We start from the raw sequence: 27,419 nt of genomic DNA on the forward strand, positions 1-27,419 counted from the left end.
TGAAACAACTTCATTTTAATAAAAATTAAACATTTATTTGAAAATCGTAAATAAAAATGTAAAAAAAAGAAGACTTTTTTGATTCCATGAATTTTGTTTAAACTTATAAAACATAATAATTATTCGTGGATGGAATTCAGAGCCCTTGCATGATGTTCCACATGATCCTTCATAAAAGATGAAATAAAGTAGTAAGAGTGGTCATATCCAGGTTGATAACGTAATTGAATAGGATAACCAACAGAACCAGCGGCGTTGATCAAATTTTTAGGCATGAGTTGACTCTCCAAAAATCCGTCCTTCGTTCCTACATCAATTAGAATAGGTGCCTTAGGGCCTGAATACGTTTTGATAAGCTCTGTAGCATCATAAACTTTGCCATTGTCAACAGATCCAAGATATCCCTTAAAGGCTTTTACTCCCCAAGGGCATTTTGTGGGGTTACAGATAGGAGAGAAAGCAGAGACGGAAACATACTTTCCCGGATTCTTAAAGTGACAAATTAGAGCTCCATGTCCACCCATAGAATGTCCAGTTATACTTGTTCTAGAACCATCCACGGGAAAGAGACCATTAACATATTCTGGAAGCTCTTTCGTAACATAATCAAACATTCGATAATGTTCAGACCACTTAGACTCCGTTGCATTCAAATAAAATCCAGCACCAGAACCAAAGTCCCAGGAATCGTCTTGACCTTCAATATTGATACCTCTAGGGGAAGTATCTGGGAAAACAACAGCCAAGCCGTGCTGTGCAGCAATTGATGCATAAGAAGCCTTGGTTCGAGCGTTTTCGTCAGTGCAGGTAAGGCCTGACAAATAATATAAAACAGGAGGAAGAGACTTGGATGTCCTATCAATGGCAGGCTTGGGTAAAAAGATACTGAATTTCATTGCACAGTTTAGAGTTGAACTCCAATGCTTGATTTGCTGAAGGGTCCCCCCTTCCAATTTGACATTTCCTTCCAAAGTAGGCAACTGAATTGGTGTAGGAAGATCACCTAAATGAATATTTACAACTGCTCGTAAACAAGAGCCTCCATGAAGTGCTTCAATGGCACCATTAACATTTTTAAGACCATCAAACGTATGTGTGATGTAAGGTTTTAAGGGATATTCTCCTCTCATTACAGATTGAACAAGTTTAGGTACTTCTGAACGTGATTTCCATCCTCCAAAAGCAGATCCTTTCCATTGTCGTCCAGTGATGAGTTGAAAGGGACGAGTAGAAATTTCTTTTCCTGCCGCAGCTACTCCAATTACACAAGATTCTCCCCATCCTCGATGAGCCACTTCTAGAGCCGTTCTCATCACATTCACATTTCCAGTGCAGTCAAAAGTATAATCATATCCCCATTTGTGCTTCGCAGTAAGGAGCTGATCCTTGATATCCTCACCCGATACAACACATCTTGTTGCACCCATTTCTTTAGCCAAATTAAATTTTTTCTCATTAATATCGATACCAACTATATCAGAAGCTCCAACTACTTTAGACGCTTGAATAACGGCTAGACCCAGAGCACCAAGACCAAATACAGCGACAGATTTGCAGGGTTCCATCTTCATTGCATTAATTACTGCACCCCATCCAGTGGATACACCACATCCAAGAAGACACATCTCTCTTAAATTTGCACCTGGGTGGATTTTGGCCGCAGAAATTTCCGAAATGACAGCATATTCTGCAAAAGTTGAGCATCCCATGAAATGAAAGATTTGTTTTCCGTCTGAAATATAATACTATTAATAAAAAGGTATGAGGGGAAAATAAAGTGCTACAAACAAACCTAGAGTAGATAGCCTGGATGTTCCGTCCGGCATGAGCCCCTTGCCTTGAGTGGCTCGTATTTTGGGGCATAAGTTTGTTTTTGGGGATGCACAAAAGATACAATCGAAAGATCGACATTCCGGAGTGTAGCATGGAATGACCACATCTCCCACTTGAAGGGATGTCACGCCTTTTCCCAAAGACTCCACAATCCCTGTGGCCTCATGTCCCAGAACGGAAGGGAAGAGCCCCTCAGGATCATGTCCTTCGAGTGTGTACACGTCCGTATGGCAAAGGGCATTAGAAACAACTTTGATGCGCACTTCTCCAGCCTTAGGAGGATCCACGTAGATCGGAGTTACTTGCATCGGCTCATTGGCCTTCAAAGCTACGGCCGCCTCACATTTGATTTTTTGACCAGATGTCTTTGCGAATTCAGAGATCAAAGATGCCATTTCCTTTGCTCAAAAAGGGAACACCAATGCAATAACAATTATTTTTAAATAAAACTTGTAACTAACTGCTCTATGAATAAAAACAGGATTATCAACAAAAGGGAAATATTATGTTGATCTTAGATAGCCGGAGATAGTAGGATATTAGTGTTGTATTCATCAGATGGAATTGAGTTTTATTTTATTTTGCATCATATTATTATCGTCAAAATAAGTGCTTCATTTTTATTCTATACAATATATTGTCATCATAAGTCATTGCCTATGACATAATAAGTCATATAATATCGAACCTATTTATGACATATCACTATAATTAACATATTATTTAAGCAGGTTCTAAGTCTTTTTATAGACAACTTTCTCAATACATAGTACTCCTATAAATGTAATACTGTCTACTGAACACCACAATGAGATAGACTACAGTCCCATGACTTGACAGGGTTTATAAATTTTTTGAATTGTTATATTACTTATAAACTACGCTTAAGATCTGTAGATTTAATATATGTATTATATGCCAGACATAGTACACAATATACATAAAAATTACAAAAATTAAAATGTGAGAATTTAAAGTGAGAGGTTTAGTTGTCGAATTCAATTTGATAGTTCCGCTAATTAACAAAATTCATCTTGTCAACGATTATAATAATATATTTAACACAAATTTAATATATGATTATGCTTTTTAATTTGAAGATTCCTGTCTATTATATACCTTCTTATAATTTTCGACAATGTACTCATTCAATTTACATGAAAATGAGTAGATGTACGGCCGGACGTACAATTTAATAATAAAAACAGCGTGCCAATGAGTTTTAATACTATCTAAAGAATCACTAAGTCCAGTCACAAAACCTTTGTGGTGAAACATTTCATTTATGATGGGAAATTCTGTTTTTTTAAGTAAAAAAAAATTGAGTCGTAGTTGTATTTTCAAATATTAAAATCAATGGTTACATTTTAGTGTAATATTTGAAATCCCCAATCCTGAGTAAAAAAAAAAATTATGAATTGACAGAATCAAAGTCAAAAATCAAAGGGTTTTCTAAAGTAATTGTTCAAAAAATTATTTAATTAATGATTTAATCAGATGAATTTGCCCTTCAAAAATAAAGTATCCAGTTCATTTCGTTTTCAAGATTATTATGTTGCAAATTTCATTCAAATATAAATTATTATGAAATATTCTACTCTCAATTGATCTTTGAATGTTATCGTGTACAAATATTATAGCTGTATAATTCGAGGACTAAGAGGCAAATTGTGGAAATTGAAATATCAATTTTGCTTGATTAACCTTGGCAACTCCATTTTTTCAATATGATAATGGTGTTTTCAAATTTTCACTGAGAATCATTTATATTTATCTTTAGGTTTTAACATTAAATATTAGACTTCTATGATCACATATAGACAATAGTAGTAATATTTGTAATAAAACATCATTCGTAATGATAGAATTGAGTTTCCATGCTAAATTCTGTAAAGTAAATAGTTGAATTACGACAATTTGGCTCTTTCTCCACGTAATTATGTTTTCAAGTAAAAGGTTGCGTTATTCTAGCTGGTGCTTTCCAGATCCTATTATAATGAAAGTGCCTCTGGATCAGCTGTTGATTCATGTAAACAAAAACATTAGTACGTTGACGTGACAATATTCCCTCAGCTCAATTAATCATCATCAAAAATGAGTCACACGCTTAGAATACGAATCATCCGCTCCTTTCAACATCGGAATATCCGTTATATCACACTTCATAACGTTCCTTTTGAAACCACAACTGTTTCTTCTCTCATGAAGCTTATTATTGAAGAGATAAAGAAGTCCGGACTTCCTCCACCCTTCAAAACATACTCATTTGATACACTCAAAATTGAGCACAATGCCTTTGGAGCCAAAACAAATGATCCTGTTATCAACAGAGAGGACGATGATAAACTCTTATTGTCCCGCCCAGATCTGACTCTCAAGGAATATCCCTTAATTTTGAACGAAACGGAGATTTCCTTCTTTAAAATGTCAGATTATAAAGAGTATCTTTCATCTCCATCGCTTTCTTGGTGAAAGAAGTTTATTCCTTTAGGACATTCTAATGTGGTGGAGTCTTCTTAATGGGCACAAGTAATGGATTGTCTTTTAATATACAGTAGAGCAATGGAAAGGAAGAGTTCGATTCTCAAAAGTGAAGGAGAATGAATTAATTAAATTGGCACTCAAAAAAAAGAATAACCACGATGACTGAATATTACCTAAGATCTATTGATGTATTTCATGACTATATTATTATATACATCTATTTTTTCTTTAGAATAACAATTAGAAATTTTATTACTGGTTTTTTTATTTTGCATTTAATTTTGGTCATATGGCTTTGATGGGGCCTATTAGCGTAAGCTAATTTTTTATACATAGTGCATACAGATATTACGAATATAATTAGTCGAGAAGACTAGGATATTATGGACAAAAAGTCAGGGGGGGGACAAACTAAGTAGCAGGAAGGGCATATAGAGCTGTTTCACTGACGTCATAAATTGTATCATAATGGAACGAGACGCCATTTTGGAGGGTCGAAGTTGGTATTTTTACCACATCAAATAGACAAATTTCCAATAAATCTCAATGAAACTTCATCTAATAGCATTACGAGTACAAAAAGAATAAAAACCTAAAAGAACCTGCATTGAAGACTACTTTATGATAAACAGTGATATTTGAATTAAATCAAAAGTAATAATTACTAAAAATAGATTGATTTGTACTTTTTATTTTATTGATTAGGGACGAGAAAAGTAGGATAATAAGAGAAAAATATATAATTCCTTCCATTATAATATTTTTTATCTACAATATGAAAATAAGATTGTATATTGATATATTTTGAATACATTTTATAGTGATGTATAATAATACAAGGCATTAGAGTGATAGATTTTTAAAAGAAAGGAAGGTTTAAGTCACTTTATTTGTTGGTCCCATTTTGACATCCAGTAGTTCACTACTTTCCTTAATATTACTGAAAAAAGGGTTTACATTGTTGTAAAACTTGGTTGCTTAGGTCCCCAAAATAGCCGACATCAACAATGGTGACGTCATGTGAAAAAGCTCTATATATCAAAATAATTAAAGTTTTGAGCGTGAGGTATCAGGGAGAGGCAGATGCTCCCTCCGACTTCTCTATTTCAACGATTCAGTTTTTAGGATCTATAGTTGTACACAAATTTTCAAGTTTGAATTATTTCAAGTACCATTCAAGTACTTGGTCATCTTTTCATGCTAAGAACCTTTATTTCTGGTTGCTCATATACTTAATCAAGGTAAATTACATGTAAATAATTAAATCATAGGTATTATTTTTGATTTGTACCACATTGCTTTTATAATAAAAAATATAGTTTAATCCTAAAATAATGGTATTAAATTATTGTAAATAATTAGACATGGTAACTGGAGTAGAACTTAGACGCAAAATTCCCAGACATAACAACCCACTAGTCACTGTTACTTTCACCCAGGGTTGTGAGTGTTCCGCTTTTTTGGCGTTCTGTTCATTTTTTCCCGTTCAGCCACTATTTCCGTTCCGCGATCCAATCGTAAAGTAGAGCTATATACAATGTACGCCACCAAATCCCGAGTTCCACATTGATAGTGAGAGAGGCCTCATTTGAGAACTTGGTTTTAAGATTTTTTAAAACAATAATCCGATGGATATTAGTGTTCAGATGAGCTACATTTGACTCAAATTGGTTCATTCACATAAATTATAGCCGATTGGATTTGCGCCCAGCACATCAACAAGAAAAGAAAAGCTAGACTGTGGACTTGTCAAACTCCAAGAACGACCGCTATCTCACCTACGCGGCCGATGAAGTTTAGCCAGTCAACCAGACGAAGTTCTCAGCCTCCACGTGATGATGGGAGTCGTGGCGTCAAACGGGAAGACCAATATCCCGGTATTGGTTCCCGAAAGGACTGAAAATTGGGGACAAGAAGTACCAGGCCGTCGACAAGGAGGTGGTTTTGCCTTCGATGAAGTCCAACTACCCACAGGGAAACTAAAATGTGTTCCAGCAGGACTCCGCCCGGGGTTAAGGCCTGGAACACGCATCAATGGTAAAAGGAGAATTTTTCAAATTTGTGGCCTTCCTTCTCGCCCGACATGAAACCTTTCGACTATGATATCTGGGGCTATGTCGAAAGTTTTGCCTGTGCCGTCCCCCCTCCCAGCGTCGACGAGCTAAATACCCTCACCTGTGCCACAGCCACAAAATAGGTCTCCAATGCGTTCATCTTTGCTTTATCAGCCCTTTAAATCATATTTAAAAAATAAAATATAAACCTTGATTTCTTGAATTTTTTGTAAGTACTATTGGAACGGAACGCTAAAATCTCATTTTTAACATTCAACTTTAAAACAGCGTTACGTTCATTCACGCACATTCTATAGAACGCCGTTCAATATTGTGTTACGTTTACACAATCTATGCTTAATGCTCATTTCAGATGTTCAATAGACCCTCTCCTATGACCATATTGCTCATGATTTTGTAGGCTCAAATGGCACTCTTAGGGAGGAAGAAGCTCAAATAGACCAAGACATAAATTATTCTTTCATACGAAGAAAAGAACTAGCAAAATGACTACGGCAATTGTATGTGATTTCAATTTATAGCTAAATCAGTATTATTACATTTAGAGGGATCTATTATTAATTAGGAAATGATAAGGATAAAATACTTTTTTTTCGTACTAGCCTTTTAATTTCTTCTCATGAATATTTTATATTCTGAGAATGATTCTCTACATAGTACATATTTAGGTATATAAATAATTAAATAGAACTTAAATTCGATTTATTTTTCACCGAAATATTATGTAGTTAAAAAAAGTAAGAGGTACCAAAAATAAGAGTTGACATAACATCTCGAGAGGAAGGTGGGAGCGAGACGTATAATACTCCTGCATTAAGACCTTTGGTGATATCATCTACCTGCAGGTTTGCACCCGTTCACTCTTTTTTTCTGTTCAATCGTTAATTTTGTAAAAACTTGCCGTTCATATTTTTTTTTGTTCATTCGTTCATGTTTGAATTTTTATTTATTCATTTGATATTTATTTAGGATAAAAAGTACAACCTAAAAAAATACTCATTAATATATTAAGGCCTTTTTGTTTCGTAATACATAAAATGAGCCTCAAGGGCGTAGCTTACAATAAAAAAAGAGGCGATTCCAGGGTTTCTAAAATGATACTCTCAATTTTTATATAATGGTGTCCAATTTTTTCAAATTGTTTCATTTTTTTTTAATATCCTCAAAGTAGGGGCAGTACTTTAATTCAAGGCAACCTTCGATTTATTTTCAAGAGCCTCCCTCCTTTAAAAAACAGCTGAACCGACATATTTTTACTGAGTTACCTTATTTAATGGAAAGGTTGACCCGTGGCATTGATAATATAGGCAAATGCTAAGTGTGCTGTTCATTCAGGGGTGCCATAATGAGTGCAAAGAAAAAAAAGTGACCCCGAACATAACCCGACTTTCAGGCCAAGCATAATTTTTCCTACAATGTAGTTGGGCCAAGTTGCGCCGATAAAACTAGGGTCTGGTCAGTTTTTAATTGTCAGGCCCAGTCGGATTTAATTTTTTTATTTTCTGCCTGAATTTTTTTGGAGAAGCCTCTGATTGGTTTTAATTGCTTTACTGATTTTTTCAAAATTTTCAAAATTCCTTTTGCGAGTTCATCTCTGATATACCCAAAGTGGTCCAAGTTTGTCTATAGTGTTAACATCTCCAGACAGCGTCTAAGGTTCTCCATTCGCTTTGTTTTTTTTCAACTGGTTTTGCTTGAGGTCCATAATTGAGTAATTAAATCTAACTAACTCGAAGATGAAGCTATAAAATCGACTAGAATTATGTAGGTACCCAAAGACTTGCAACTGCTAATTATAGTTTAACACAAATGATATTGCAATAATAAATCCTCCACGGCTTACTCTGCCCATTCATCAAGCTGTGTATGCTACCGGGCCTTAAAAACATATGTCTCTCTAGGTTTATTACACAATTATTGTTGTGAAGCTCCCCAAATATATGACTGTTTAATTTCATAGTGTTTTGGAGCTTCAGTAAATTAATTACCTTGAATTGGAGTTCAAGATGAAAATCTAAATGTAAGTGTCAATTACATATAATACCTTCCCCAAAATAGAGCAAATAAAGTAGGTATATTACAGAATGCCGATAATGGAGAGAAAAAAACTTGCAGGAGGTGTACACGGTAGTATAGAAGTGTTTTTGGGATTATTTCATTACTTAAATGGGATAAATCAAATTCATGTGGTTTTATATTTAATGTAGATAAATTTTTAATATTTCCTCCAGTTTAATTTTTTTTCAATCCATTGCTTCGTTTAATTGCACCATTTGCTGGAAAATAAGGCATCTCAAGATAGCCTTCAAAATTACAAATTGAGTATAATGGATCGAAAATAAGTTATATTGGACATAAAAAGATTTATTTATATATTATCTTGTAAAGTTTCCATTTAATTTGATCCTTATTTCAACCTTTAATATTTGTTACTGCACAATATGAAAGTAGTTAGTCTTAATTTTTAAACTCTTCTTTTTTTTCCATTAATTTTCATTTATTTTCTGGAGAGCGTAGGAAGATATTCGTATTCTCGAATTTCCTACACCAAAATCTGTGATCTAATAAAATATGATATTTCAATAAAAAACACAACTTTCTTAAACATCAAGAGAATTGAATTAAATTTTCAGGAATTACAGAATACAGTATTGTGTAAAAGTTAATATTTTTAAATACCTGCAATTGAATTGTATAATATGAAATTCGAGTGTATGAATATTTTCCACCGCTCTCCAGACAAGTAATGATAGATATTGGAAAAAAAAATGTTCAAAATTAAGACAAAGTACTTTCATATTGTGCAGTGATAAAAATTAAAGGTGCTAATGTCGGGTCAAAATTTATGTACTTTTGACAAACAAATTAAATAAAAACTTTACTGAATACTATATGAATAAATGCATTACCGTCCAGTATACCTGTTATTTGATCCATTACAACACATATGTGATTTTGAAGGCTATCTTGAAGTGACTTACTTTCCAGTGAATTGTGTAATTAAACGCTGCAATGCATTAAAAAATAAACTAAATAACCTATATTTTAGCCGCCATCAAAGATAATAACTATAATTAAACCCATAATCAAGAAACAAAGATGTAATAATCTTGGAAAAAATATTGAAAAAGCTATATCTTATGGACAATTGGAAAATGAACGCCGTTCATATTTTTTCCCTGTTCATTGTTCATTTTTTCCGTTCGTCGTTTATTTATTTAAAAAATAAACGGAAAGAGTGAAGGCCGTTCGATTTTTCGTTCAATGTCCAAGCCTGGCTACCTGTTATATAATTTTTGAACGAGAAAATGAATTACCACTATGAGTACCTTGTACATTTAAAATAGCATTAGTGTAGGGAAAATATCCTAATTATACTTAAATTCATATATATTAATTTTATTAAGCATTTTTAAAAGAATTTACACCAAAGATAGGTCAGAATGCTTTCTTTAGGGAGAAAAGTTAACACTACTACGACTAAAAATAAGATTTTTTTTTCTAATTTGTAACATTCCAAATTAAGGACAAATACAATTAAAATAAAGAATCATGTTTTGCAGAAGGAAAATAGTATAAAATGTAAAAACATTGCTTGCAACAAGTTATATATGTATTAGTTATATTTTCAACTATTTTGCATTGTAATTAATAATATGAATATTTTTTTCTCAGACTAACATTAATTTATGTGGAGTAATTTTACGTCATCTTTAAAAAATTATAAAACATAATAAGCTGAATTGGGAACTATTTTCACGATAATCGATGATTTTTTTTTGTGTGTGTGTGGGGGGGAGAAGGGATTGTTTTTATTTTTGTTTTTGGAAAAATCATACAAAATGACCCCCATTTTTATCTTTGCTCCAGGCCCCCTCACTCTAAAACGCAGAATGGCATATATATCAACCAGGCTCACGTCATATAAAAACACTCTATAACACGTCGTTACCTTTATTCTGTCAGACAATCTTTCCTCCAAAAAGAAACAGAAAAATGCGCGAAATCATATGGTTGTTAGTCAAATTAGTCAATTATACCAACTGCTATTTATCTCATTAGTACCCCCAAAGTTTGATTATCATAGTATTACTCCACAATTTATAAATGAACTACATAATACAAGTATACATTATATTCCATGATCGATATATATACAGGGTTCCGAAGCAAAATGTGGACTGAATGACTAATTTTAGAAATAATTTGAAATTTTTTTAAACAAAACTTTGCGACACAACCTTTGTGAGCATGTTCATTCAATATGGCCACCCTCAGCAGGAATTACATCCTCCACACGGCGGCGAAAAGCCTTGAACGAGTGGATGATGAACTTCTCGGACCAGTTGTTCCATACCTTCACAATGGTGGCCTTCAGAAAGTGAGATGTCCGGTGAGTCTCCCTCTTCTCTTAGTGCCCACACAGAAAAGTCCAACGTGTTCATATCCGGCAAAAATGATGACCACATGTCCTTGGGCCAAAAATCAGCCATGTTGTTGGCGCAGAACCTCTGGCATTTGGCTGATGTGTGTGAAGGTGCACCATCTTGAGTCCACACGTAGTGTTCCTTTGGGTAGGTGGCCTTGAGCCATCGTGGTATGGTGAACCTCAGCACAACTTGTTAGAGAGGCGATTCATGGATTTTGTGGGGTCCCCCTTGATCTTCTTCTTCAGGTCCCCAGAAACTCAGAATCCCTTTTCAAGTTGTGTCCCCACTTCCTTCTTTCCTTGAGAGGTCTTTTACATCCTTTTTCATATTGGCCACCTTGAAAATGAGGCTCCTGGAGCACTTCACTATGTCCATAATCTCTGCCACTTCAATTTTGGTATCCAGAATGTCTGATCTCCTTTGCGTTTTTGCTTCTTGCACACTCATGATAAAAGATTTGAGAAATGTTTATTTTTGCTTACTTATGCAGAAAGGACAGGAGATTTGGAATATGCAGGAACCAATCACAAAACCTCTCTATTTTAGTTACATAATTAGCATTTATTAACAGTCCACGTTTTGCTTCCGAACAAGAAATTGTATTCCTGTCATTTTGGACAGGAACATAAGTATTTAGTCCTTGGTATTTATCAAAAGGGATCAATCATGAAATAGCCATGACGTATCAAATGAAATTACATCAGGTATTTTTATCTTTGCGAGGTAACGCCGTGATAAGCAACTAGAGTATATCATTACTAAAAGAATTACGAAGAATAATTGTGGATCATATCCTTAGTATAACTGTCAAAAGAGGTCTTTGAATTAATTATTTATTAACTGTGCATATGTAATAAACTTTGTTTCCATACAATGCATATGTATATTGTACATATAGTTTAGCTAGAGGCTATATCTACATACATGAGAAATTGCATTTATCTGTGTTTCTTTCCACTCCATTTCTTTGTATATTATTATGTATAAACTATGCATATATTAGGCATATATATTCCCTTCCTTTTATACGAGGACTTGAACTCCAGTTAAAAGACTCAGAACTTGAATCAAACTTGTAAAAAATGACTCAAAAACAATAAAGGGCTACTCAAAACTCAAATCTTACTTAAGTCTCAATAAACTACAACTCCCGATTCGACTCAAACTTGACGTTAAAAACTACACAATTGACTTGGACTTAAAGATTTAACTCAAATTAGTACGAAATTACTATAAAAAATTGAATCGTGCTTCAGGCACTGTACAGACGGCAACACTTTCGGAACAATTATGTATTACTTTTAGTCCTATTCGGATTTAAACAAAAATTGTGACCAAACGAGGAATAAATCTACTTATTCCGACCCGGATAAGAAATATGATGTCTCCTATGGAAATTTTATCATTAATTCTGTGTAAAAAGTAACTCTGTTTAATATAGTCTCATTAAATTGGGACTTCAGACTCGAGGCTTGAAGCGAACTCGAAAAAAAAAAAAACTCTTTAAAATGCAAAGTTTAAACCAAGACTTGAACTTGATTTGTACTTAAGCTCCAACTACAGATTCGAAATGAAATGAAAAGGTCCAGTAAGGAAAAGTGACCATTGGGGCGGGTTTCAGGTGGGGGCGGGGAGGGGTGAGACATTTCCGATACTTTATGATGACGCTGATATCACTTTAAAGTTTGTATTTCCGGGATTATAATTCCTTATTCCGATATTGAGTATTTTTTATTTTAAGTTTAAGTTCTATGAACTTATGATAAATGTAATACGTCACATTATTTAACTTATACAATTTAGCACGTATCTAAAAATATATTTTCCTTTTTTTTTTGTGACCAAAATAATCATTTGACGATTAGTAACTTCTTTTAGTTCTCTATAAATTTTCTCTTGTGTAAATTTAGGTTCACGATTTGAACTTTATACAGATTATCGCAGAAATTTTTTCCGTTAAAAAATTCTTTTTTTTTTTTTTGAAGATCATCAAATATAGTACAAGCCAATAAAATTTTAATTTTTCAAATATCTTTGAAGTTCTATAGTAGTACATACTTGACACACTGATTACGAATCTGTAATGATTTTTTCCAAAACAAAACGGGTTTTTGGTAATTTTCGATTTTAATTTTGAGTCTTTTTATAGGTTTGAGTAAACTTTTTTCATAAGACAAAAATCAGTAATGTAGAATAAAATGGGTATACTATTTGAATAATTTTTTACCAATTTTTTATACGGAACTTTATTTCATGTATGACTTTACAATCCTCAGAAAACAAAAGTTAATTTTAGTTTGTTTTTAAATTGAAAGAGTTTATTTGAAAGGTGAGTAAGTGATGTTTTATTTAAAAAAGAGGATTTGTTTCTAATATGTATAGTTTAGCAGCTATATGATTTGATTTTAATATTTTTAGAATCTTTTGATAACAGATTATATTGTACAAAAAAGTAAACAATAAATACAAAATATAAAAATAGGTAGACTATGGAGTTTTAATGGATTTTTAAATTAACATTGAATGATATTTGAATCAACAAAATTTATTCTATACTCATGATTCCCTCACACACTGCTTTTACCAATACTATGAACCCAAAAGTATTTCTTGACAAACGTTTATTAGCTTCTGAAAACAGGAATAAGCTCGTTAGTGGAAGATTAGTGGACTGTTCATTCTTCAATGAATTTGTTAGAACTCTTTTATTTCCTTCGTAAAAACAATCTTTCCAAATTTCTTTGCCCAAATGCATAATTATGTAAAAAACAAGAATTCAGCCTCTTTCCAACAGATTTCAAAGATATGGTAATGACTTTTATTAAATAAATAACATTGGTATTGACTTCTTCTATAACAAAATGAAAATAAAAGGAGCCGCATGAATTTCAAAGTTCGGATTTTTTAAATTTCAATTTATTTATAGTTAAATACAATAGTATACATGATGACGAAAAGTTACAAATTTTAGCACATTACATAGATAAGTTTAAAATAAAACTAGCTAAAACATCCGACACTAAGTTTGAGGGAGTGCTATGGAGCAGATTGATAATTGAGTGAATTCGTAGACAAAAAAAAAAGGTTCATTTTTCCAAACTTCTTCAAAAGAGTAAGTCCCGATTCTTCTCGGATCCGAAAAAAAATCATAAGGGGAGAAATTTCCAATTAATTTTAATTATTAGCTACAGGTATAATATTAAACTTGCTTATTTTAAAATTAGCAACTTTGTTCTATTTCGATTTTCTTATTCAAAATAACTTATAAAGTAAAAATCGTTGAACTGATTTAAGATAAAAATCAGATAAAATATTCTTATCTTCTTAGATTTCACTTCAAAAAGAAATCAACAATTGTTTTTTACAAAAAAATATTATTGGCGGTTATAAATTAATCACTTTAGAATAAAATAAAAATTATTAATCGAAAATATTGGGGTTGCTGAAAAAAAAAAAAAAAAGCTACGTTAAAAATAATAAAAAGCCTAAAAAAAAGTCCTCAAAATATATTCAAATGTTAGGGGTTTGAAGTGGAATCTCTGCCATTAATTGAAAAGGGGATGAACTGAGATCTTTAACAAAGCATCTTTTCAATGTTTAAGAAATTTTCTTTGAGATTTATTTGTTTTACATAGAAAATCTTATTAAAAAGAGATTTTCTATGACAGTTTGTGGGGAAAAAACTGCTCATCTTTACGTCTTCTGCCAAAGGGTTTCAAAACAAAATAATTGTTCCATTTAATTAACAGTATATTTCGACTATATCGAAGAAATTGCAAACCATTTATGTACTTCACTCTCATTCTTCCAGAACTTCTATAGGTTCCAATCTTTCGAGGCAGACACAATAAATTTCAAAAGTCATAAATTAAATTTATAAAAGTATTTTTATTATTTGTCATTACTCATAATCATTTTCTTTAAATTCATATTCACTTTCATAAAAAAAATAATTTACAGCGTTTGTAACAATTATATATACTTCTTATGTAAAAAAAAATCGATCTTTGAATAGCTCTTTCCATATGAATCTTCAGGGAAGCAGTGATAAGAAAAAAAATCCTTGTACTGCAAGTCCATGACGAGTCTATGCTCACAAGTTCAAATCCTTGAATATTTTCACGGAGTCCAGTTCGAGTCCTTAGACTTTCTTGGATATAATTTCAAGTCAACAATTATTTAATAGGTCCACAGCGTTAAGGATTTTCCCAAGTTATTCATTCCATGTCAAGTCTCGAGTCTTTGATTGTTAATAGATACAATAAAGGTCCCATTATTATCGAGGTACAAAAATTTAACGCTTCCATGATCCATGTTGAAGGCCGCCTTGGAAGAAGGATGATCAACCTAATGGGAATATCACTTACCCGAAGGATTTACACACTGTATAATAACTTTTACATGTGGATACATGGTTATACATGTAATGGTAATTAATATGTACTTGGGATTATAAGGATGTTTCTCGTGTGATTGATTAAAAACGACAAATTAGTAATAAAAAGTACAAGAATGCATTACCTCCTGTCTTTCCGCAGCCTGAGTCTATAAGGAAGGCAAATACTCCTATCAGCAGTAGTAGATATTTCATGTTTCCAGTTATATCAAATGATACAGTTGAGAGGGAACTGATATTTTTTCATGGATTTACTCCCTTTATTTATATTTGCAAAAATCGCATCATCTAAGATTCAAAGATGTTTTTTCATTTGATCTCATAGCATAAGCTTACAGATGGTAAAATGGGTCAATTCTGTAAACAAGTGTAGTTGGTAGTAGAGAAGTATATAACATCCATACCTCTTTTTTTATTTATTGATAAAAGTAGGACTCAAATTAATAATACAATTCATAATATAGGTAAATATCAAAAAAAAAAAAACACCTTTGGAAAATACCATTAATAGCTAATGTGATTTGTGAATGTAAAGGAATATATTTCAGGAGTTTGTCCACGTCATTTTATGTAACTTACTCCTCAGAAGAATGAGACTGTATAACAATCTATTAGTTTAGAGGTTATAGTCGTGACCTCAGTTTTGTAATTTTTAAGACAATCAAAATAAAGACATTTTTTGTCTTGATTATACAGTGTTTTTTGATAAGGAAAATACCCTTTAAATCAACAGCATTTTGATTAGCACTATGGGGACTCTGCACCACCGAAATCAAATATAATTCACTTCTACATGATACATTTTAACGTGGTTGAATAAGCACTGATGATGCTCAATGCTCTGATGGTCCAATTTCGGAAAACATAAGAAATGTCCACATAATTGTTTTGAAGATATCCGAAGGTAGTGTTTTTACAATTTTTTATGAAAGTTTTTGCAGGCAGAAGTTAGTATTGAAGTAGGTGTCACGTTGGCTCAGACCGGACCAGAAACAACAACGCATTGACGATTTTGAGCCTTATTTGGAGCTATTCAAGTGAAATAAAAATGATTTATTACGTATTGATGTGACAATGGCTGAAACAACATGAATCCACCTCAACGCGCTTGAATCAAGAAGATCGTCAGTTGAGTTGACGGGAGCCGGTGAAAATAGTACTTACCAGAAATTACGTGGGTCTATTAACAATCTTTCCGTATATGTGTCAGAGTGGGTACCCATTAAGGGATGTGTTATAAGCTTTTGTATCATGGGTTAGTGGTGAGTTATAGTCCCTTATGAGTAGCATTGAAATTGGGCAGTTGATGTCGAGAGATATGGGAAGATAATCAACATTACAATTTTATATTTAGACTAAAAACATGGACTATTTGTCCAGAAAGTGCTGCAACAGTCTCCGGTCTCTTCCATGATATATTTTCGCACTTTCAATGAAAGTCGCATCCCTATGTAATGGTCCGGTCCTAAGATTTTGTTTCTTCAAAATATCCAGTTGACATGATGTCATTTTTTCCGACTTTAAATGAGATAGCAGTCTGAACGGAAATATCCATCCAAATTATTATAGAATGAGTCACATAAGACTGAATACAAGGAGAAATTCGGTCATCAGCTGAGTCTCAAGACTGGTATTTTGCTTCTTGAAGTTTGTTGCTACGTACATTCATATTTATGAGCTCATTTCATTTCGTTTCGTTTGAATGATAAAAAATATTATTATTTAAATATTTTAATGGCCAATTTTTGACAAATAGAAATTACAATATGAATTGAAAGTTTTCCCTAAATGAAGAAGTAAAGAAATGCATCATATACTTGATACCAAAATCATTCATGTAGTTTTAAATACGTGGAAGTCTATCACCATCATTTTTTCCACAATTGAGTCCTAGATCCTTCATCTTTTATAAGCTTTATACAAATATAATCCTTACTGCATAATTTGCATTTACATTTATACATTTTTCGGAGGCACTCTTAGGAAATAAACGCATTTAACCATATCCGTGGTAAGTAATTATTAGTTTTTTCTTCAAACTTTTTAAGGTTATTTTTTTTTAAATTGTTAAAATTAAAATTTGTAATACAAAAAATGCAAGGAAGACCATTTTTCTGAAATTTGTTGTTTGACATTTTTATAAATGCAAAATACAATTTCTTAATCTCTTATTTAATCTTATTTATCATTGAGCACATATAAGAAAAATTGACTGGTATAGGAAAAAGAAAAGGCTTTCTTTATTCCAGAGTTCCATTTATCAATGATGTTGTGATTCATTTTAACTGCGATCAGGTCTGAATTAGGCGAATAAAATAATTTTTTAATGCTTAGAAAAATTGCATTAGTAATTAAAATATTGGAACATGTAATTTGCATCTAGATGTTGATAGGCTTTTTTGAATTACAGTGAAAACTGAATAGGCATCATAACTTCATACGGATAATTAAGTTATAGGTGACATTTGGGAAATTACCGAATTAGTTATTATAAAAGAGTATATAATTATGATCTTCGTTTAAAGCAGATCCATCTTCGACAACTTATGAACATTCATTTTTTAACATAAAACGTTATCTATTCGACAAGTTTGACAAGATTTTAGTCAAGAGAGGGTAGTCACGGACCTAGAAAGATTTTGTCGGTCCTTATAAATCAGGCTTAAGCAAGCTCTACTCAATGTAATATTTAGATAATTATATACTTACATACCTAGTATAATAAATAGGTATATAGGTATTTATTATACCAAGTGATCCATTAAAATCTGAACACTTTGAATTTTAAACTTCAAGAGGATCTAATTTATTAATCGACAATATAATTCCACAAAATTAATAGTATAAATGGATGTGTGTCTGAGCTCTTTTAAACATGAACTTAGCCACCCTTAGCGGCAATGATGGCTTCCATAGTGGAAGGCCTATCACACGCTGCGGATGTAGTTCTTTATCATGGAGTCCCAGTGCTAGTTGACAGTGACATTGAGGGCGTTGGTGCTTGGATGAAGAACACTGGAGACATGTACCTAAAAGTTGTAGTCGGTGGGGTTGGCACATTTTTTTATTAGCTCAATGAAGAGTTTTGTATGAAATCCCAAGATCTCTTGCATGGACCCACATGGACTTGAGATGATTGGCCTGGGCTGTTTTTTTAAATTCCTCCTTGTACAGCTTGGCCTTTTTGACAGAGCCCCTCTTTCTCTCCAAAGATTCGAAGTTGCTGACGGTGTGGACGGTTTTCCTGGAGCCGCTCAACTGCTTGGAGTGACGGAATGGAAATTTGTCGATCACGTTCAAGGGTCATTTTCTCGAATGATACGTAAGCTAGAGAGCTCAGGTTTGCTTAGTTTTGTAACTAATTGCTTAGGCTTTAATTTTAATCACTCAACTTTCATTAATTATTGAATTAGTAAGTGTTCAGATTTCAATGGACCATCTTCTATTTTTGAATAAATAAATTAGTTGGCAACATATATATAATATGATCTATATATATTTTACACTATTACAATGTACAACTTTTCGAACAAAAATAAAATCATAGTATGACGTAAAAATAATAAAAAAATTATAGAGATGAAAGATTTTAAATTATTTGGAAAACAAACGGAATTTTCCGTTACTTGAAGATGTTAAGGTTATAATATTTCTTTATACAACTATATCTTTATATGTACATGTTAGCATGCATGGAAAAGAAGCCTAGTGTCTGTGTGCTTAAATTACTTTTTTAGCATGGATATGTAAAAAAAAAAAATTAAAAGCAAGGCATAATTTATGCTTAAATAAGACATCTACTTATAGATAAGTAAGCAAGTATGTATAATGACTGTACTCACAAATCAATGAACTAAAATATCCATAAGTTTTGTTACACCTTTAGATAAAATGAAATATTCCCATCTCCATTTTATCTGTAGTAGGAGCTGTATTTATTAATCTATTGGAATCAATACTTGTTGAAAAAGGGATCTTTATTGAAGATGGCGTATAAATGATCAATTAGATAGATTTGGAAAATATTAAACATGTACTTAATAATAATTAAAAGAAAATTGTGCAAAAAATTATACTGAACGATACATATACGCGTAGACGTAAAATTATACATTAATATAATTCGATCACCTTCTGCAAGCAATCATTCATTCAATATGAGATCAAAAAGAGTTTAAGGCATTTAGCATGTCGTCAGAAAGTTATCTCATTGTCACTGATCGTAAGGACACCCATGGCCATGATGTAGGGCAGAAATATATATATTTTTTACATATGAGAGCCATCACCTTCAACTTCAATTACCCAGCAATTATTTTGAAGATATTTTCACTATGCAGTTCGTCTCATCACTGAACCAAAATATTACTCCTCCATTGAACTTCATTTGTTAAAGTATGCTTTACCATACCATTAAACCAGAGCGCAAACATATTATCTGCACAAAAATTTGAACTAAAATATTTAATTTTCAATATTTTGGGGGATATATCTTCGCAAATATTAAAGTTAGAAGATGCAAGTTTTAGATTTAGATTTTAGACACTAGATTGAAGGTTTTTTTATTAATTATTAATGTCAAATTTATTAGATGGATTTAGTAGATAGTCCATTTTAAAGGTTCGATATTTTAAAATTCCATGTTAAACTGTGTTATTGGGTTTAAATTATATAATAAAGTTTACATTTCAAGGATATATTACTATTTTATTAAACTAAGAGATGATACATTCACTAAATTTTTTGTTTTATACTAGTATACGTAGCTATTAAAGTATAATATTACTATGATTATATTTCTTAAAAGGTAATAATATGAATTGCATATCATTACAGCCAATATGTAGACAGTAACAATTTCATTGAATAAATGAAACATTTTATATAAGATTGCTGAAATTACATAGCATGGTTTCAGAGTGATAAACAGAATAATGTTTAAAACTTTACAAAGTATAACACAATATTGAGATTGTTAACAACAGCAACAAAAATCCCACGCAAAAAATGCTTAATATTTACTACGCTATTCAAAAGTAGAATTTTCCTACTTAATGATCCATAGATTACATATTTGTAATGAAGTAGAGAAAGTTTCTGATCTAAAAGAATTACTCAAATCGAGTATTCTATAATCATTTTTTCAAAAATGATTATAGAACTTACAAATTAAAATAAAAAAATATTAAGTTAAGTTTTTTTGGTCCTCTGTATCAACAATTTGGAAAAGTTTGATCAAATGTAACTGCAGGTTGAATATCTGTGAAATACACAATCCAATCAATGGTTCTATTGGCTAAAAGGTCACCCGCGCATCATCACTAGTACCTCCTTATTTATATTCAGAAACGTTTTTAGACAAAAAATCAATAAGTTATAATGATTGAAATTTGATATGAACCTACTACATAGGTATTATAACTAAATATCTACAATCCAAAGGAGAGATATAAAATTGAAATGAAAAATTATTAGCAGAGTCTATATTGAAGATAGACTCTGCTAATAATGACTTGATGTGAAGACAAAAGGAAATCCAAAGTCTGATTATCCATGTCTTTAAAGTATAAAAAAACTAGGATGATTCCGTACGTCAATATATATTTTCATGGCTGAACGACTTTATATTTGAAAGTAGAACAAAATTTGAATACAAAGCAAAGGAATATTCCTTTCCTCATTCCGAGGTAGTCATACTCAATCTGACGGCTTTCATTTATGTACGTCTGAAGTGTATGAGTATTTTTAACACTGATGTTCCAATGAAAAAATAACATACTGCTTCATGGAAATATACACAAATACATTGTTATGACGTCAAAATTACGTTATAGACACACTCACCTTTCTTTTAGGCATGAATTTGCTTCAACTATGTAATTACTCACATATTAATATCATGATAATACTACCTGATCAATTCTTTGAACATTTTATTATATCTTACATATAATTTTTCATCTGTAAACCCTTTGGAATTTGTATCCTTGATGGAAGGAATTATGCATAGGTTTGTAAATTGTAAGCATTTTGGGTCTGTAAAAAAACAAAACAACCAAAAATGAACATAACAATCCTGACAACAACTTGAGGAATGTTTGGGAGGAGAGAAACATGGCTGGCATGACGTTTCATTAGATTAGCTACACGCTCTAATAAAGGGAAGGAAATATACAAAAGTCCCATTCCATATCGAGAAAGGACATAGGCATAAATTACACCAATGGGGATCCTCAATTATATTCTGAGTCCAACAGGATGTTACTCTTACTACTCCCCAATAAAAATCTAACATTATTCTCCGTCATTCATGAGTACACACTTCCTATATATTTGAAAGTACATTTGATCTACTTAAAGGTTTTAAAGTATACCTAAAATTCTTGGATACCTACACTCATCCCACAAATGTGAATACAATCCTTATTATATGTCTATGAAACATTGGGATGTATGTATGTATGAAGTTATAAAAATAAATCGGGATTTTCTCCTTTTCTTGATTTTTGTTCAAGATTGCTTTTGAGTTGACGCATTACATGTGTAAAATGGATGAGGTCGTCTGAAAAGTAGAGTCCTAATGTATGTTTCTAGCTATAGAGTGATAACATTACTTACTCCATTAAATGCATTCGAAGGGAAAGTAAAAGAGGCTCATAGAGCGTAAACTCTCTATGAAAAAAAAGAAGAAAGCAGGGAACATTTATTGGGATAAATCCGGTTTATTGATGCATGGGATGTAGATACTTTTATTGAATGAGGGATTCCAAGTTACATCTAAGCAGAGCTGTATTGCAATCCACCTTCTTTCCATAGACACAGTTAAGCCAACCCCATCTAGTTTTGTGTCCAAGTCAAGTCCAGCGCGAGTTAGATTCGAGTGCTACTGCTCTGAGTATAGCTTGTGAGACTAAGATGTGAAAATAAGTTACAAGGTTTCTAGTAAGAAGAAATAAAAGGATCTGATCATTGAACATTTCTACATGCCAATTCAACCTACATTAAACATCTTCTTTTGTAAAAAAAAATCTCTTTGATTGGGTAACAATGTAGGAGTGAGTGCTAAAAAGAAAAAGTTGTCTTTTCTACTTGACGTGAGAATGGTGTATGATCAAACTTCTCAGTTGCTCTTCTGGGCTCCTTTTCAAGGTTCATTGTAGCTTATTGATGTGAGAACAAGGGCCTGAAAGGAAACCTGAAGTGGTAGACACAGCAGATAAGTTGACTGTAGAGTTCCTGACCGACATCACAATAACCATTGAAAACTTGCCCACAGCCATCATGAGCAACCTCGGCAAGAGGTGAAATGTCTCTGATTGGACGATCAGAAAGGCTGCTGTCAATGACTTGACAGTTAAATCTGTCTGCATATGTCCCAGCAAATATTTCTTTAGTCACCAAAGGCAATAAGCTCATCAACTCCGTCTAACCCCAAGATAATGCACCATCCAGAACAAATATTAATTACAAATATATACCCACTGAATCTATTTGATATTTAATTTTGATTTCCACCAATAGTTAAATCCCCACGGATAAAAAATAAAAACGGAACATATACTACAAGCATGATTAATTTCTTTTGAATAGTTGAATATGTATATGAGAAATACTATAATCCAGGCTAGCGTAAATTTATCACAAAATATCCATGTTCAAACAAAAACAACTCTATGCTAGTACTGAAATGACTGCAATTCTGAGTTTATTTACATAGTTCCGACTCCAAGTCAAGTTTGAGTCCACGTGGTACTGAGACCATGGCAAAATGACTACGTCTGGACTAAAGTACTACAACTCTGCAAATGACAGCAAATCTGAGTTGATGTGTCCCCAAGTCCAAGTCTGAGCTAGTTGGGATTTATAGACGTCAAAGGGGACATTGAGCCCACTTGTTTAGACTGAGTGTTATATTTTTATAATACAACTATAACATGTTATATGGCCATGACGTTACCATAATATAATTTCCCCCTTCACCACTTGTAAATCCATGACTGCGCTGCTTGTCTGAGAGGAGTCTGAGTCCACGAACACAGACAAATTGATAACTAAAGTGTTGGTGTCTATGATTCTTGAAATAGAATAATATACCTTAGGCTTGGATGAAAGCGAGGTTGTTGGTTAGCTTGGTTACAAGAAGGAAGTAATCTTATGAAAATAGAAAGAGGGAGAGGAGAAAAGCAAGAAGGGTTTGAGAGTTACAATGCTCACCTCAGCGATACCTACAAGCGGAGAAGGACGACGATACGAAGACTTCTCTCCTCTTTCTTTCCTTCTGCCTTTTTTTTCATCAAAATAATCATTGTTGTAATATTCAATACAATTTAATAAGTAATCGCTCGCCTTTAGCTTCACAATACTCAATTAGTCTGGAACAATCTAGTTTTCCATAGATCTCAGAAAAAGAGTTTCTTGATAAGTTAGTTAAATAAAATCTGTGTATGTGTTACCATCCTACTTATCACACTGTCTGTCAACATGAGTAGCTCCTCAAAGAGTAATAACAATAATATTTGTACTACTAATAATAAAAAGGATGTTGTCGAGAGAGAGAAATGGGATTCTCAATGGGATTTCCTTCTCTCTTGCTTAGGATTTGCTGTTGGGCTCGGAAATATTTGGAGATTTCCATATCTCTGCTATGAACATGTACGTACAAATTGTGCAATTAAATGAATCATCAAGAGATTTTTTTTGTGCATGCTTTTTCTATTTTGGTTCATGGGTTGTTTGTGGTGGTGGAGGAGGAGGAGGTAGTAGGTCCGAGGACTTTCTTTAGGTAAGAAAGTTTAATTTTTCAACAAAGAAACAAAAGCCGGGAACTCAGACACACACAAAAATACAACCATTTGGGATTTTGAAATTGAATAATTATCAAAATTGACAAAACCTAATTGTATTGAATCATTAATTATCCCAGACACAGACTTACTTCTTTTTTCCTTCTTCCATTTTTGCCCTTTTGTATCAACCAATATTTTATTGTTTGAGGCTTTCGCATAATGCTTTTTAAAAAAGGAAAAAGAAAGTCTTGCAAAAAAAAAAAAAAAAAAAAAAAAAAAAAAGGGAAACTCTAGTAGATTTTGATTTATGTATAATATAATATCTCCATTTTGTCACGTTATATATTTTCTAAAATTGAGCCTGCTTATGGAACTCAAGATAATTAATGTATGTGATGTTGTCTCCAGGATTTTGCAAGAAAACAAAAGAACCCCGGCGCAAATGATTTAGAAATGAAAGCCAGCATGCTTTTTGAATGAAGCTTCATCAATTTCAGATGATTCATTTCATTGCACACCATGTTTATTTATTTTTTACAATTAGGGTGGAGGTAGTTTTTTGGTTGCCTATGTTTGTATGCTTTTGATCACAGCATTACCCTTGTTCGTTCTGGAACTTGTACTAGGCCAATATGTCAATATTGGACCCATCAAAATTTTCAATCTATTATGCCCAGCCCTAGGTGGGATGGGATGGTGCATGGCCATAATTTCTTTGTTTATTTGCATCTATTACAATGTTATCATTGCTTGGACATTTAACTACATGTACAGCAGTCTTGTACTTGGGGATCTTCCATGGAAAAGTTGTGGGGACTGGAGCTCTCCATCCTGCTTCACTCGAGAACAAGATGCTATATGCTCGAGGGGCAATTACTCAATTTACTGGAATAAAACTTGTACCTCCTTAGAAGGCATGAGTTGTGACTTATTCAACCATACATCATGGAATACTACCCATTGTTTAAACTCCACTTCCGGCTTCATAACTAAAATAGATTCACTCCTAAGGAAGTCAGCAAGTGAGGAATATTATTCAAAAGTCGTTTTAGGCTTGGAAGAAGACTCATCTTGGGAAAATTTGGGGTCGATACAGCCCCACTCCCTACTTTTTTTGACCAGTAAATCCATACAATAGAAATCTGATTGTAAACAGCATCAACATTTTTATTGTTTCTAGTTTCCTGGATTGTCGTGGGCTCTTGTCTCATGAAAGGGATCAAAACGTCTGGGAAGATTGTTTATTTCACGGCTTTATTTCCATTTTTGCTCTTAGCTATTTTATTTGTCCGAGGTATAACTCTGGATGGGGCCATTGATGGAATATTATTTTATATCACTCCCAAATGGTCTAAATTGATGGAGCCCGGAATTTGGATCGACGCAGTGACACAGATCTACTTCTCCTTAGGAGTTACTCTTGGAGGATTATTGACGTTAGCATCCTATAATCGATTTGACAATAATTGTTTTAGAGATGCTATTGTTATTTCATTCAGGTATTCTATTTTTTTCCGGGGTTATCTTTTAAAAAATAAACGTGGGTTAGTAGTCTAACATCCCTTCATTTTTCAGCAACTGTGGAACATCAATATTTGCCGGATTTGTAATATTTTCAATTTTGGGTCACATGGCTTATAATTTAGGAGTTCCGATTGATCAAGTCATTCGATCAGGACCTGGACTCACTTTTGTTGTGTATCCAGAAATAGTGACACAATTGCCCTTCCCTCAATTTTGGTCATTACTTTTTTTCATGATGCTTGCTCTCTTGGGATTAGACTCACAGTTTGTATTCACAGAAACAGTTATAACGGCTATATTGGATACTTGGCCACATCTCAGAAGGCAAGAATTTATAACAATAAGAGATTTGAGTATCATTTGACTTGTTTTTTTGTGTTTTTTTACACTCTTTTTTAGACGTATTGAGTGGGTTACAGTTGGAACTTGTTTATTTTGTTTCCTATGCGCATGGCCCATGTGCTTAAATGGAGGAGTGTACATTTTTCAGTTGTTTAATGTGTACTCCGCTACTTGGTCCCTCATGGTCATCTCTTTCTTTGAGCTCTTTATATCCATGGCTATACACGGGTTCGGGAGTATGAATATAAATATACAAGAAATGGGAGTCAAGATCCCTTGTATTGTTAGAGGCTATTTAGGACTCACGTGGCAGTTTCTCACACCATTAACACTAAGTAAGTAGTAGAGATATCTTCCATTCCTCTAATTATACATATATATATATCATCTCAAGTATTAATCATGGTCGTGAACTTCGTTAATATTACGCCATGCGCCTATGGAGACTACGTTTTTCCAAATTATATTCAGTATATAGGTTGGACTATGGTTGTATTCTCGCTCCTTCCAATCCCTCTCTACTTCTTCATACTTTTACTCTCTCCAAATGAATCGGATGATAATACTCTACGAGGATGGATCGATAAGCTTTTTAGCTCTAGAAATTGGATTCCACAGTATAGAAGACCTGAAATCACTCTAAATGACGACACAAACATTATTCCGGATACTGTTTGAATATATCTTATTTCAATATTATTTTAATATACATAGATCTCAATCCTGTCATATAAAAATATTATATATATCTCTATACACATATATGTTATATATTCAATTTTGTTTCATGAAAGAAATAAAAGGAAATTACTCATAAATGCAGAAAACACACACACACACAAAATAAAAAAAAGTAAACCCTTTACCTTTCAAATACATATGTGGTACGTCAACATAAAAACAGTCTTGAACAAAAAACAAGAAAAGGAGACAATTCCAATTAATTTTTTTAAATTCATACATAATTAGAGCCTAATATTTCATATACATATATGAGTAATTTATAGGATTTGTATTCAAAGTTAAGATATACGAGAAAATTAGCTAAGGCTTAGTACCTTTGTCTACTTTGAGAGACTTATATTGGCCCTCATACGATCCCTTTCAAACAAAGTCTATCAATGAATCGGCGATCAATTTGGGCTACTTTAAGTAGTATCATTTTGAAGATTGTAATTCTACATAGGATACAAATTTAATTCGGATTCAGTTTTGAGAAAAATCACTGTAGCTTGTTTTTGTGTTGACGGGTCACCTATTTAATTGTCATTCTATAAGTATACAAATATATCAAACCATTTGTTGTGGTTTATTTTTGATAGAAATGCATTGTCATTCATTACCTGTAAAATATATGTCACAAGCAGAATAAATGTAGTCATATCATTGTTATATATATTTATTATTTTTTATAAAATAATTAATAGCTGTTGATTGTATATTTATAGACAAAATATTGAAATATGAGTTTGCCTCTGTTATTTTAGTGACTCTTTCTCAGAACTTAATCCTTGTATCATAGGAAAGAACATATGATATATTCATTTAG

General features: G+C 32.6%; 4 protein-coding genes across 5 annotated transcripts in view; 3 read left to right on the forward strand and 1 right to left on the reverse strand.

Annotated features, from left to right (window-relative positions):
• The window catches only part of LOC121113523 (uncharacterized), an 85,556-nt gene that overhangs the window by 42,737 nt on the left and 15,400 nt on the right, over window positions 1-27,419 (forward strand). The window lies entirely within an intron of this gene.
• On the reverse strand, window positions 14-3,789 carry LOC121113521 (alcohol dehydrogenase class-3). The gene is made up of 2 exons (XM_040707316.2): window positions 1,793-3,789; window positions 14-1,732 (listed from the first exon to the last, which is right to left on the reverse strand). The coding sequence occupies exons 1-2, from the start codon at window positions 2,226-2,228 to the stop codon at window positions 120-122; spliced, it is 2,049 nt and encodes a 682-aa protein (XP_040563250.1). The 5' UTR covers window positions 2,229-3,789; the 3' UTR covers window positions 14-119.
• Window positions 3,928-4,305, forward strand: LOC121113527 (UPF0538 protein C2orf76 homolog). Its single transcript, XM_040707322.2, has one exon. The coding sequence runs from the start codon at window positions 3,928-3,930 to the stop codon at window positions 4,303-4,305; it is 378 nt and encodes a 125-aa protein (XP_040563256.1).
• On the forward strand, window positions 23,446-27,262 carry LOC121113522 (sodium- and chloride-dependent GABA transporter 1). The gene is made up of 6 exons (XM_040707317.2): window positions 23,446-23,870; window positions 24,549-25,125; window positions 25,185-25,503; window positions 25,580-25,852; window positions 25,928-26,205; window positions 26,265-27,262. Exons 1-6 carry the CDS (start codon window positions 23,700-23,702, stop codon window positions 26,546-26,548), a joined length of 1,902 nt encoding a protein of 633 aa, XP_040563251.1. The 5' UTR covers window positions 23,446-23,699; the 3' UTR covers window positions 26,549-27,262.

The sequence above is a fragment of the Lepeophtheirus salmonis genome, chromosome 2, assembly GCF_016086655.4.
Source record: "Lepeophtheirus salmonis chromosome 2, UVic_Lsal_1.4, whole genome shotgun sequence".
Lineage (NCBI taxonomy): Eukaryota > Metazoa > Arthropoda > Copepoda > Siphonostomatoida > Caligidae > Lepeophtheirus > Lepeophtheirus salmonis.

Excerpts from the sequence above, each read along its gene's own strand:
- LOC121113521 (XM_040707316.2), bottom strand. The coding sequence starts at position 2,228 with ATGGCATCTTTGATCTCTGAATTCGCAAAGACATCTGGTCAAAAAATC. Across the intron at positions 1,733-1,792 it reads ATCCAGGCTATCTACTCTAG|ACGGAAAACAAATCTTTCAT; the intron begins GTTTGTTTGTAG and ends ATTATATTTCAG.
- LOC121113527 (XM_040707322.2), top strand. The coding sequence starts at position 3,928 with ATGAGTCACACGCTTAGAATACGAATCATCCGCTCCTTTCAACATCGG.
- LOC121113522 (XM_040707317.2), top strand. The coding sequence starts at position 23,700 with ATGAGTAGCTCCTCAAAGAGTAATAACAATAATATTTGTACTACTAAT. Across the intron at positions 25,126-25,184 it reads CTCCCTACTTTTTTTGACCA|TTTCCTGGATTGTCGTGGGC; the intron begins GTAAATCCATAC and ends TATTGTTTCTAG. Across the intron at positions 25,853-25,927 it reads ACTTGGCCACATCTCAGAAG|ACGTATTGAGTGGGTTACAG; the intron begins GCAAGAATTTAT and ends ACTCTTTTTTAG.